The sequence below is a fragment of the Cygnus olor genome, chromosome Z, assembly GCF_009769625.2.
Source record: "Cygnus olor isolate bCygOlo1 chromosome Z, bCygOlo1.pri.v2, whole genome shotgun sequence".
NCBI lineage: Eukaryota > Metazoa > Chordata > Aves > Anseriformes > Anatidae > Cygnus > Cygnus olor.
Genome location: NC_049198.1, coordinates 47837031 through 47850538, shown reverse-complemented (window position 1 = coordinate 47850538; position 13508 = coordinate 47837031). Strand labels below are relative to the sequence as shown.

Sequence of the window (13508 nt, the reverse complement as noted above, 5' to 3'; positions counted from 1 at the left end):
AATATTCATGTTAAACCAAATTCCTTGTCGTATTCCACAATCAAATCTTACTTGTAAACTTTTAGTTGCTTCTTGTCTTGTTACCAAAAGCAGTTTCTCATTTTCCATGAAAAAATATAATTGATTTCTATTGGAAGCTAGTGGATGATTAAGAAAATAGAAAAGAAAGGTCCAGGTTCTTGAGACCAGGTGATGAGGACTTCCTACATATAAATCTTGTCTGTAGCCCAGCTTATCAAATGTGGACTTCAGCTGTCTGTCTTCCTTTCAAATCTTATGTCTTTTGAACATTTACATAGTATTATTTGACACTTAAGAAAGAAGAGCTTGAAAGAAAAAGATAGAAAAAAGAAAGAAAAAAATAGAGAAAAAAGAAAAATAAAAAGAAGTAAGGACAACTCAAGCTTGCTAAACTTAGCAGAGACCAACAGCAGATTTTTTTCAGCTAAACTTAGCACAAGTTCTGAATTTTAAATTTGGCATTCATATACTGAGGTGTTGGGTGTGTCAGAAATGAGAGAGGCATAAAGACCTTCCTGGAAATGATGCATAGGAGAACTCAGACTTCATCTTGTGTTTGGATCTATTAGTCCCTGTTTTTGTATTAGTTGTCCTATTCACAAATGATCTTATTAAAAAAAAAAAAAAAGTGCTTAAGTAAACTGCAGATAACTTACTTTATCTAGTAACCTTTAAAAATAAGAATATTGTTAAACTCCGTTTATTGAAAACAAATGCACCACCTTACCTGCTACCTGCCTTCAAAAGTGAACTTTATAAAAACAAAAGGTACACAAAAAGATTGCAGACATGAAAGCAAATACTAGTCCTGTTGCTAATATCGGATTACTTGCTACCCTTGTTTCACACTCATTTTATGAAAAGGTTGAAACTGCTTGAATGCTGGAACTGATGAACCTATACATAAATGATTAGGAATGCTCTGCTAATAATTTCCAGTAGAACTCATCATTGAGTTTCCTTATGAGCACATCTCTCTCCACTTTTAATGCTACTTAGACTTGTAAAACCCTTTTATTGAACAATCCACTTATTCTTGAAAATAAATTGTCCAAGTCAATTCTGTTAATATTGCCACAGAATGGGTTTTTCATTGTGGATCCTATCAACCTCTGCAGCAATTGCCTGTTGTCTTGGCAGAAGGATGCATTTTGACCGTTACTGTCTGCCAGTGACAATTTTTCCCTTAATTTAGGAATTCCTACTTCGTTTGAAAGCCAGCTGGAAGCAACTAAGGCATTACAGCACCTTCTTCAGCTGTTGGCCATGGGAATACGTATTCTCTCCAGAATATATATCTTTGGCAGGGAACAGAAAGAAGGAATCTTGGGTAACTGGTGTGCATGCCAAGTGTAAGGATTGTTATATTTAACGCCTAGATTTCTGTCCTTGAAATTATGTCTAAAAGAAGTTCAAAAGTAGGACAAAATTCAAATAGGGTGGGTAGATTTTATTTGAGAGAAAAAATAATAATAATATAAAAATCTGTTAACTATATTTATCCAGGATTTTTTTTTTTTTGTAATCTTTAACAGGAATATTTTACATGTCTTGCTGCTTGAACGGTTTTACAGTACCTTTAGGAATGTGTCCAAAATGCACAGATTAACAGCCACATAAAAAACCTCCGGCTGCATATTAGAACATTTAGTCTAAACCTACAAGCACAGTTGTCCTACGGGAATTTTGCTAATCAGTTACATGGCCTTAAAGTGTAGGTCATCTGAACGGTGAAAATTAAACTGTAATTAATGACCGCAAAAATAAAGTGTAGCATGTGCAAGTGTGACATTTGGGAGATGTGGGGAGAGGAGCTCTAGAAAAACATTCTCCATTCACTAGTCGCAAAAGTTGTGGGTTTAAACTAATCGAAGATCTCATGAATCCGTAGCAAGTTGCTACAGATTTGTTTGGAGTGGCCATTTTCTGCAAATTTTATGTATATAAGCTTTACATTATATATATATATATTTAAAATTGTGGAAAATATAATCAGTTTTGTCAGATGGACTGCTTTATGATTAAATTCACAGCGTAGTATGTGAAGGTGAAAGTACTGTTGTAAATTGAAAATCGTTACGGTTTTAAACTTGGAAACTGCACAAGTATACAGAAGCTGTGTAGCTTTGACTACATACTAGAAGTGCTACCTAAAATGTGATGTCTGCACATCCACTGAACAGTATTTCCCTCTGGTTGAACATTTTCAGTGAGAAAAATCCAAAAGTGAGGCAAAATTAAGAGGCATTAGTGTACAGAGCTAGAAAGTAAAGATGTTTATGCAGTATGGTGAGTATTATAATGAGGATCAGAGCTGTTGCTCTGCATTGCATCTAGCTGGTTTGCAGAAATTGAAGTGTCTTCTGGAGAAGATGGAACAATTCTATGCCTTTTCAGAGCCATAAAGAAAAAATGTTGTGGATACCTTTTATCCTCCAGTATTCATTTGCTGCTCTCAGTTATCTCAGCAGCTGGCTGGTATGTATGTAGTACAAACATGTCAGGCTACTTCATGGAGACGCGCAAAAATCTCAGTTTGTCTGTGTCGCTAGCAAATGCCATACCTGAAGTGTGTTTTCCCTACTTTTATGCAAATAAGATGTTATGTCTGAAATTTTTCATTTTATTTCCAGTTGCTTTTAAAATGACTAAAAATATTTCTTTTTCTCTGTATCTGTCCCATGTGTAAGTGTTTTTAGTAGATATTCAATTTCATATTACTTTGAACATTAGATAATACAGCTATGGTAAAGTGATTTTTTTTCTAATTTTTTTCTGGCTTCCAATGAGTAGAATTGTTAATTCTGAAGTCAGACACCACTGCTTCTTCTGATGTGTGAACAGGGTAGACTAAACTGATGGGACTGGCTTTGAACGTTTTAGATTGCAGCCCTCTCTCTTCACAGTTCTCACTGGACATCTTTCAAAACCTAATGAAAGCTCTCAGTTTTATAAATAAGAATAAATACAAAGTTAGACATTTCTGTGAAGAGAAAAGTAGATAAAAGGGGAGGGAAGGTGAAGGGAAATGCCTTATTTCTTGCTTTGCCACATACTTCCCATATGAACTGAAACATATCATTTTAGTATCCTTCAGCATCATTTTCCTCCTCTAAATGATGGATGATAGTATGTAGGTCATGCAAGACAAAATTAATTGTTTGGAAGATGTATACATTTTTTTAATTAAAAAAAAAGACAACAGATATTGTAATGCTTCGTAGAGCTCTTTGAAATATCTCAGAAAGGTTAGCAGCAGCGCAGTCATTAAAGGGAGGTTAATTTGCCGATTAAGATTTTAATGCCAAAATCTTGCCAATTTCTGTGTAGAAATTAAGGGTTTACACAGTGATTACCTGAGAAAGATCTGTCTACTCATTGAGTATTGTCTCAGATGCGTTGCAATCAGCAGAATCTTTCAGGTCGGTGCTCATTTGATATAAATAAGATGTGGCTGCAGAGTGCTCTCCAAAAGGACACTTTCACAAGGGTGAATTATTATGCATTATCAATTAGCAGATAAACCACTGGAGCCCAGTTTGTCACCAGAAGCATTTTCAAATCCCCTTCTCACTTCCGTCTAGTACTCCACATGGCAAGGTTGCTGTTGCTCATTTTAGGATAACCAAAAATAATGGCCATGTAGATTATTTTTAAGAGATCCATATTCCTGTCCTCCTTCACCATAGCTGATAAAAGATACATACTTCCTAAAATTTCACACACATTCTAGCTCTGGTTAATAAACAGAAAAGTGTTTTACTAAAGGGAAGGAATACAATACTATGTGCAAAATTACTCTAATTTTTGCAATAATTGTGATAATTTTTAAAGAGTCGATACACCTTCTTCTTCCCTTCATTCTCAGGTTTGCTTTTCTTATTTTTCTTATTTTTTTTCCCCCTTGAAATTTGCTATTCCATTGTCTCACTTGTTAGTCTATTGAAATACTCTAAAGAGAAACCTCTCTGAAGTATGGAGAGAGGAATCCATGAAGTGGATGGAATTTTGGCAAGATGAAAAATCAATGTTCTGGCTGCTGTTGATGATTAAATTTGGGGTATCTGTATGTGTAATTATATATGTTTGTCATGTGTATAATGTTGGCAATTATAGGAAGTCACAGTATTTTTAGCCGCACTGGAAAAAGGTAGAGAATTCAGGAAAAGGAATTATGTTAAGAGTCTTTTTCTCATGCAGTGTAAAAGCAGTATACTAAGTTCAAAGTTGATGAGAGACTTCTGCGTGTGGAAGACTTCAATACTAGCTGGATTTTGTTCTGTAATCAGCATATTGGTTCATTTATTAAGTGATGGTTGGTATTGAATAGACAACAGTGTATTCCTAATTGAATGTCTTTGCAAGCCTTGAACTGTGCAGATTGTATCTGATTAACTTTGCAAATAATTACAGAAACTTTGTTGACTTAGTGGAGCTACTCCTGAGGTACATCACTGAGAAGAGAAGCAAAATCAAATCCACTTACTGCATCTATAGAATGCCATTTCATGTGGTTACAAGCTGAAACGTGCTTTGGATGTTATTAATCCCTTCTGAAAACACTCTTTAAATATGTATCCTAGTCTTTTGTACCTCTTTAGGAGTGAAACATGAATCTAACTCCTCTGGAGCCCCCTATTTCCCATTTGGAATGTGTAAATCTTTTCTCCTAGTAACAGTGCTTAAAATGTCACCCAAAAGCACATAGATGACAAAAAGAAACAGTGTAAAACACTTTAGTGCTTCCTACACTCAATTTTTTTTTCTTTCTTTGAAGGCTTGATAAACTCTACATCTCCATCTTGAGAGAGGCTGGTTGGGAAACCTTTGTTGTTATAGGTTGCTGTTCCTCTCCTTGTCTTTGTCCTTCATTTCAATGTTTTTTCCTGTTGCTTCATGAAGTGTCCCAAGGAAATGTTTTGTGAACATTTACAAAATTAAGATTTTTTTAGAAAAAAAAATGTTATCAGGATTATGTGGGTGTAGCGGTATAAATTTTCAGCTAGTGCTCATGCCATTCAATGCAAGAAGTTGATGAATACCTGAAGATGTTCTGTATTGTAAATTTCTCCAAAGCTGAATGAAATTTGTCAATGTGTGAGTGAAAACCACTAGCACATAAGAGCAAATTGCAACATATATTTTTTTTCAGTGAATTTTTAGTTAAAGCAATGGAACATATGTCACTTCAAGCCCCATTAAATTTTGTTCATAAAAAGTCAGTGAAGGGGAAAAGGTGTAATTTGTTTGTTTGGAAAGGTTTTTTTATGCATTTGTAAAACATTGCCCAAGTTTTCATTCTAATTTGTTATGTTACTGTGATAAAAGTAGGACATTATGACTGTTGCAGTACTTGGCTGTTTTCTCACTTCATTCTGTGTGGCAACAAGATGGGAAGGCTGATTAAAGGCCAAGCAGCCTCTCATAGATTATTGCATGTGTTTTATTTGTTGGACACACATGAAAACATGGAGACAGGAAGCAAAGGCAGGAAGAGGAGGGAAACACTCTAAGCTTCTCAGTGGAAACAGCACTTTTGCACTGATAGAAGGAGTAATGGCTTATTTCAAAATGCTTCTCTGTGTCAGCATTGTCGTTTGTTCCGTCACTCTCACTTCCATTATGAAGGTAAATTAGAAAACAAATACAGGAGAATGGCCCTTGCTCCCTTCATGCAGGTTGCTGCATTTCAGTTTCGTCACTGGCTCTGCAAATTGGACCTTGACAGCCACAGCATGCTGGAAACAGTCCTTCAGGGGTATTTCCTTTTGGTCTGTTATTTCATATAGGAGTTAACTTTCATCTAGGTTACTGAATAGAAGGCAGAAATCTCAGATTGTTGATAACTGATGTAACAGCCATTGACTTTAGCTGGACTAGCATTTCACCTCATGTTTTGCAGGCAAAAATACCTTTCCAGTGAATGTCTTGTCTTCTGTGTGTTCCAGTGCTCCGTTACCTGTGGCAAAGGAATGCAGTCCCGAGTCATCCAGTGCATGCACAAGATCACAGGAAGGCATGGCAATGAATGTTTTTCCTCAGAAAAGCCTGCAGCCTACAGACCTTGTCATCTCCATCCCTGCAATGAGAAAATTAATGTTAACACAATAACATCACCCAGGTTAGGTAAGCAGCCAAAATGACACATTCTTATTGGAAATTTCTGTTTAGTTCTTTCTCTGTAGAGCAATGATGATGCCAAATTAAAAGCATATGGCTGGGACCTGGGAGATAAAAATTCTATTCAGAGACTTCTCTCTGTGCCTCAGTTTTCCAGCTTGTACATGAGAGACTGTACCTCAGGACAGTAAAGAGTTTTGTTAGCCAAGGAAGGACCATATTATGAGACTGCATATTATGGGCACAAAACATTCTAAGTGAAAATATGTTTATATTAGAGCTAATAATTTATTTCTTTATCCACTCAATTTTGTCAAGTATTTCTAAAGTAAAAAAATCTCCGATTTGCTCTTAAAAGCTCTTCAAACTATGTTCTTATGATATTTTTGAGATTAAAGAGGCCCTAGTTTCTCAATACAAATATTTCTTTCCACTTGTCATTGGTTCAGATGTCTATAATCTATGCCTGATGCAGGATATGTGAAAGAAAATCGCTAACATGCAGAGATTTGCTGTTCCTGGAAGAACTCATATCTCTATTGGTCTTAAGATTTATTTATTTATTTATTTTTAATGCATAACTACTGAACTGTTAATTCTGTTAACTCTCATTTCCTGCTGGGGTGTTGATGATGGTCTTGCCATTAACTCCGTAAAATGCACATGCTTCCTGATCATGACTAGGGCACTGTTCAAGGGCTTGCTGTAGGACAGTGTACCCTTTCCAGATGATTTTCCATAGCCCTTGTTAAGATAAACCCTCCTGTCAAATGGATTACTCCTGCATGGAAAGCAAGTCTAACATTTCAGGCTGTATGTAATCCTTCCTTTGAGTCAGCAAAGAGTATTTCTCTTTGAAGTTGTTAACCCTCAAACATTTCTGTGTAGTGGTCATTGTTTCATTTTGCTGGATGAGATGACAGATGTTGCTTACAGAGCACTCCTTTACTATTTCACTGTTGTAAAGCTGCCCTTCATACTTCATCTTTCTTTGTTCAACTGATCTCACAGAAGCAAGAGGCTTCTTTGCATCATTGGCATTCTCCATCCGGTGAGGTATAAGAAGCTTTGTGTCACAGAGTAAAATGAACCACGAAGTTTTACAGAGAAAAAAATATCTTTAAATTGATTAAAATTGGGTTTAATGTGAAATTCACTAAACAAAAGAAAAGAAAACCAAAGAGCTATGTTGCCCTTGTAGAATGGATTATATCAGTTATTAGTAATCTACAGGTCAACCTCATGCAACTGTAGTCAGAATCCAGTCCAGTGGAAACACTAACATCTCAAAATTCATAAGACTGTGCTTCACTTAAATATATTTAACATTTTGGCCTCCAGTTCCTTTCCTATCATGTTGTGTCATGGACCCCTGGGTTTGGGGTTTAGCTCTGGTGGAAAGTGATGTGGATTTCACCATCTGTCTCTATTACTTTTAGAATATGCTCTCAGTTTCAATTTCACTTCTGTTAAAATGACTGACTTCTTTTAGTTCAGTTATGATGATTTTTGGGTGGTGTGTGTTTCTTCTGCCCTGTATTTACCTGTTTTCCCATACTAATTGCACGTATGCACTATAGTTTGAATAACTCAGTGTGCAAATATCCAATATTGTTCTATTACAAGCAGTATAAGAGGCCTTGGTAAGTGAATCAGGTGTATGAAGTAAAAGATGGCTTCAAAAGAAAAATGACAATAGACATGACAATATGCATATTTTGTACAACCAAAAGAAAAATTAGGCTTCTGCATCTAAATGTTTATGATTGCTAGAGAGAACCGTATAGTTATAACACCAGTAGAATAATCCAGAGAGTGGCTTTTCAGGCTTGTATGATGTCCTTATCATTTTAGAAGGTTTCTGAGGAAGAAGTTGGCTTTTAAAGATTCAGACAGAAATCAGTAATAGAATACCAATAGAGCAACTTGAATAAATGGGTGAGGATAAGCTGTGAAAGGTGTGGAGGTAAGGATTAATATAGTCTGACTTCAGCGTGGAGAAGGGAAGACACATTGAGTCATTAAAAAGACAGTTATGCAGTCAGACAAATGTATTGGAAGGAAATTAAAAAACAACAACAAAACGTTTTGAATGTATGGAGAGCTGAGAAAAAGCTCAGAAAGGTAGGAAATGTGCAAAATGAAATAATTGGGCATGGACAAGTATATTTGCCGGTAAATAAAGTCTCATTGATTCCATGCTATCAATTTAATTTTTCTGCATAAAATTTATTTGCATTATTAAATGTAGCATGGAACTTGCTAACTGTCTTCAACCCTCTACACCGAAAAGAGTGCCTCTCTGTGTGGTATCCAAAGCAGTCAAGCTAGCAAGACAATATCATTTTGTCCCTTTTAACAAATAAACCAGAGAAAACTATAGGTCTATTAGATGTTTCACTTGTAAAGAAAGAATAGGTATGACATCATGTAGTTTTGTTCAGTCTCCATTCATTGACAACATAGTAAAAATTCTAGATTTCCTGAGCAAAAGCTGAATGAGGAAACCAGCAACAATGTCCATGCTTTATTCCCTTGTGATGGTTTTACCGTGCTGGGCAGCTGAGGTCCACTACAACTGCTCTTACTCCCCCTCCTCAAAGGGAAAGGGGGAGAAAGTATGACGAAAAGGGCTCAAGGGTTGAGATAAGGACAAGGAGATCACTCAACAACTATAGTCAGAGGCAAAACATACTCAGTGTAGGGAGAATAATGAAATTTATTACCTACTACTAACAAGCTAGAGCAGTGAGAACTAACAGCAAATTAAAAACACCTTCCCCCCATCCACTTTCTTCTACCTCCTTCCTCCGAGTGGCACAGAGGAATGGGGAATGGGAGCTGTGGTCAGTTCATGATGCTTTGTATCCACCGCTCCTTCACGCTTACTGAACTGATTTTCTTTCCCGAACTGATTCTGCGGGGGCTGCCTGCAGGCGGCAGCTCTTCAAGAACTGCTCCCACACGGCTCCGTACCACGGGGTCCATCCATCCCTCAGGTGCAAACTGCTCCAGCACGGGTCCCCCACGGGTGGGCAGCAGCTCCCCCCATTTCCCCTGCTCCTGCATGGGCTCCTGTCCACAGGCTGCAGCTCCAGCCCGGGGCCTGCTCCTGCGGGGGCTCTCCATGGGCCGCAGCCTCCTCCAGGCCACATCCACCTGCTCCACCGGGGGCTCCTCCACGGGGGGGCTGCAGCGTGGAGATCTGCTCCATGTGGGACCCCTGGGCTGCAGGGGGACAGCCTGCTCCGCCAGGGGCCTCTCCACAGGTCGCAGGGGAGCTTCTGCTGCGTGCCTGGAGCGCCTCCTGCCCTCCTGCTACACTGACCTGGGGATTTGCAGGGCTGGTTCTCACTCCTCTCTCCCAGCTGCTGTTGCACAGCAGTTGTTTTTTTTTCCCCCTCTTTTTTAAATCAGCTCTCCCAGAGGCCCAACCAGAGTCGCTCCCTGACTCGGCTCTGGCCAGTGGCAGGTCTCTGTCTAAAACTGGTCCTTATCTACCATGGGACAGCTGCTGGGCTCTGCTCACAGAGGCCACCCCTGCAGGCACCTGCTACTAAACCCTTGCCATGTAAACCCAATATGTCCCTGCATTTTCCTGACTGCCATGGATAGAAGCATTTCCACTTGTTCACGTCCCTGAGAACCACATTCTGGTATTATTCAAGCTGAGGCTTCCAATTTTTCCAGTGACAACTTCCATCTGAGTTCAGCTTCAGCTGGAACTACTGCAACTTGTAGCTTCACTGGAGCTGGTTCTGCAGCCCCAGCATATCCTTGGACCCATCCTCAGCAGAGCTGGGCTCACCTCTGCATGGGGCAGAAATGTGGTCTGCAGGTGCGTGACATGCACCCGTCAGTTTCAGCGCGACTTAATGCAAGTGATACATTAAGCTTGCCCTAAAAAATTCAACTGTTGAAAATATTGAAAGCAAGAGGATTTTTGGTCTTTTTGTTTTTGTTGAAAATGTAAATCTACCCACCTTTCCCCCCATGGATATACTTCTGATATCCTTGTCCATTTTGCTACCTGATTCTTCCCTAATAAATGTAACAGTTACGTGTATTTGATTTTTATTTTTATTGTTGTTTTTTCACAGCTGCTTTAACGTTCAAGTGCCTGGGAGACCAGTGGCCTGTGTACTGCAGGGTGATACGAGAAAAGAACCTATGCCAAGACATGAGGTGGTACCAGCGTTGCTGTGAGACATGCAGGGACTTCTATGCGCAAAAGATGCAACAAAAAAGTTGACCTCTGTCAGGCTGGCTGGCTCTCAGCTCTTTGCGATGTTATTATTTATAAACACACACAGATGTACACACACACACAAGCGCGTACACGTACACACACATGCACGCTTCTTCAGACCAAATATTATCAGATTACATATAATTTAATCAAATTAATTTATTTTTGCCTGCCAGACATTCTTAATTGTTTTGGTTAGACAGCCAACTTGTTTTATCCTCTGAGGTTTGCATAATTAATTTTTATATGAACAATTTTGGATACATTTATTAGAATTTTTTAAAGAATAGTAACTAGTATTTTAAATGTTTATTTTCAGTAGGGTCATCTCTCTGTTGCCAAAAAAAAAAAAAAAAAGACACCATGTTATCTTGAATTTATTTTAATTTAGCTGAATAGTTTTGTTGTATATGGAAATAAAGCCTTTTTTAATATTATTATATTTTTGGCATTCAGAGTCAGAATGATCTTGTGTATTTTGCAACAGATGTTGAAGTGAGTAAGCTAACATTATTGAACAAGTTATTACAGAATGTATTGTGAAATCAGTTCATATGATTTAGAAACATACTGTTGGGGATAATCTACTGTAACTTATAACCTATTATAAACAAGAAAATTAAAATAGCTAAGTAGGGATTTTGATCATTCTCATGGACACATACTTGAACACAAGTATTGAATCAATGAAACACTGTAGAGATTTACACTGAATCACTGTTGCACTGTTTGAGGTAGTGTAGAGAAATGCAGTCCTAGAATTTGTACCATCCTATGAATCCACGTCTGTACTGTTTAACATGTCACTTGATTTTAAACGTTTTGAAAGAAAAAACCCATGCCCCTCTATACCTTTGTGTGTCCTCTTGGAGATTTACAAAAGGAAGAGTCCTTCCTCCTGCCACTTTTATGAATTAGTCTGTTAAACACTTTCAGTTCTTTGTCAATGATTTAGAAAATAGATTTGTAATACTACTTTAGTTTTATCTTTGTTTTATGAAAAAGTCTTTATAAAAATAAAATGTTTTACAGTTTTGTGAAACATTATGAAACAGCTAAAATTTTCCTTATGAGAAAATATTGTACATGATTCACATGATTTTTACATTTTCAATAAAAAGTAATGCTTCTTTTGTTATTTGCATTTTTACGGTTTGGGGCATCCATGTCTGGTAGCAGAATCTGTTGAGCCCTGCAAAACAGCATGTACAGCTACAGTAAACCCTACAACATACGCCTCCCCACTCCTGGTTTAGGCACTTTTCTGCAGCTGCAGATATACGTTCCACTGCATGATCCTTGCTAAATGAAAAGCTGGTTTTAACAGAGTAATATTGAGTGGAGGAAAAATTAGTTGTCTCAGGTGAGTTCTGCACCCACTGAATGTAGCTGTAGGATAGGGGTATGTCCTCTACCTCTATTTCGCAATGCAGGCCATTAGTCATATTCTGAACACATAAGATAGCAAACCCTGAAGGCAAGACAGCTGGGGAAATGAGTCTGAAAGGCATCATAAGGTGTAGTTGTCAATCATCATAATAATTTAACATGAACTTGCCTCCCTTCAAGACTGCAGGAAGGGGAGATTTGCACCCCCACACTGAAGTAACTGCAGTATTAGAGTATTACTGTATTGCTAAGCATCAGACCTCTCTTTGGTAACTATTGTGTATCATATTAAAATGCTTGTTGATAGGCACATGTACCAGATTCAGATTCCAGTTTCTACTCTAAGCAGAAAGGGAATGCATCTTCAGATGAGTGATTGTGCCTTTTAATTCTCTCCGAAACTTCTACGGTATAGATGTGATGTAGTTATCCACATGGACTCAATCACTCAAACAAGACTGTCGTTCTGTACAGGGTGAATACTTAGCAACATTCTAAACTCCCACTGAAATCAATGCATGTGCTTTCAGATATCTGTACTGACAAAATCTTAGCCTGCTTAGGCTGCATCTTAACTGCTGTGCATTCAAAAACTGCAGCTTTAATGATGTGCTTATGTATCATTTTAAATTATATATCTTTTGGCTTTAAAAAGTAAAAAGGAAAGAAAAATAACTCTGACATTATGGAATGTGAAGTTACATTTTGTATCATTAACTACACATAGTGTGTTTCAATGCACAGAGTGTTTAGTTGCTATTGAGCATACTCCTCAATGTCATGGACACAAATTTAGAATTTAATTAATAGAATTACTGAATTTGGCAAGAAAAAAAAATAGTAATTTTTTTCTTTACACTTACTGAGTACCCAATCCTGCTAATTTTCCTATGCCTGCTTGAATCACAACCATAACATCCACACAACTGTATATGCTTATGCTCTGCTGTTTCTGAGTATTCCATTAACATGAATGTCAATGTCATCTCAAAATGCAAAAGTAAATTTTAACTTTGCCTGTGTCTCTCTAAACAAAACAAGTTAATAGTGCTTAAATCATCCTCTCAGTGTGGGAAAGGCAATTGATGTAGTCTACCTAGAATTCAGCAAGGCCTTTGACACTGTCTCCCATAGTACTCTACTGGAGAAGTTGGCAGCCCATGGCTTGGACAGATAAATGCTTTGCTGGGTTAAAAATTGGCTGGATGGCCAGGCCCAGAGAGGTGGTGAATGGAGTGAAATCCAGCTGGCGAGTAGTCACCAGTGGTGTTCCCTGGGGGTCGGTGTTGGGGCCTATCCACTTTAATATCTTTATTGATGATTTGGATGAGGGAATTAAGTGCACCCTCAGTAAGTTTGCGGATGACACCAAGGTGCAGGGAAGTGTTGATCTGCCGGAGGGTAGGAAGGCCCTGCAGAGGGACCTGGACAGGATGGGTCGATGGGCAGAGGCCAGTGGGATGAGGTTCAACATGGCTAAGTGCCAGGTCCTGCACTTTGGTCACAAGAATCCCATGCAATGCTACAGGCTTGGAGGAGAGTGGCTCAAAAGCTGTGCAGAGGAAAAGGGTCTGGGGGTGTTGGTCGATGCTCACCTGAACATGAGCCAGCAGTGTGCCCAGGTGGTCACCTAGCTTGTATCAGGAACAGTGTAGCCAGAAGGACAAGGGAGATGCTCGTCCCCTTGTATTCTGCTCTGGTGAGGCCGCACTTCGAGTACTGTGTTCAG

The 13508-nt window shown here is 38.3% G+C and overlaps 1 protein-coding gene across 2 annotated transcripts in view; it reads left to right on the top strand.

The window, feature by feature from the left end:
• ADAMTS19 (ADAM metallopeptidase with thrombospondin type 1 motif 19) overlaps positions 1-11531 on the top strand; it is a 166260-nt gene extending 154729 nt beyond the window's left edge. The window contains exons 21-22 of one of the 2 annotated variants that reach the window (XM_040541557.1): positions 5970-6147; positions 10242-11531. In XM_040541557.1, the coding sequence (XP_040397491.1) occupies positions 5970-6147; positions 10242-10393 (330 nt within the window). In that variant the 3' untranslated portion in view covers positions 10394-11531. The remainder of the gene's footprint in view (positions 1-5969; positions 6148-10241) is intronic. The other variant, XM_040541555.1, reaches the window with a different exon arrangement.
• Positions 11532-13508: the final 1977 nt, after the last annotated feature.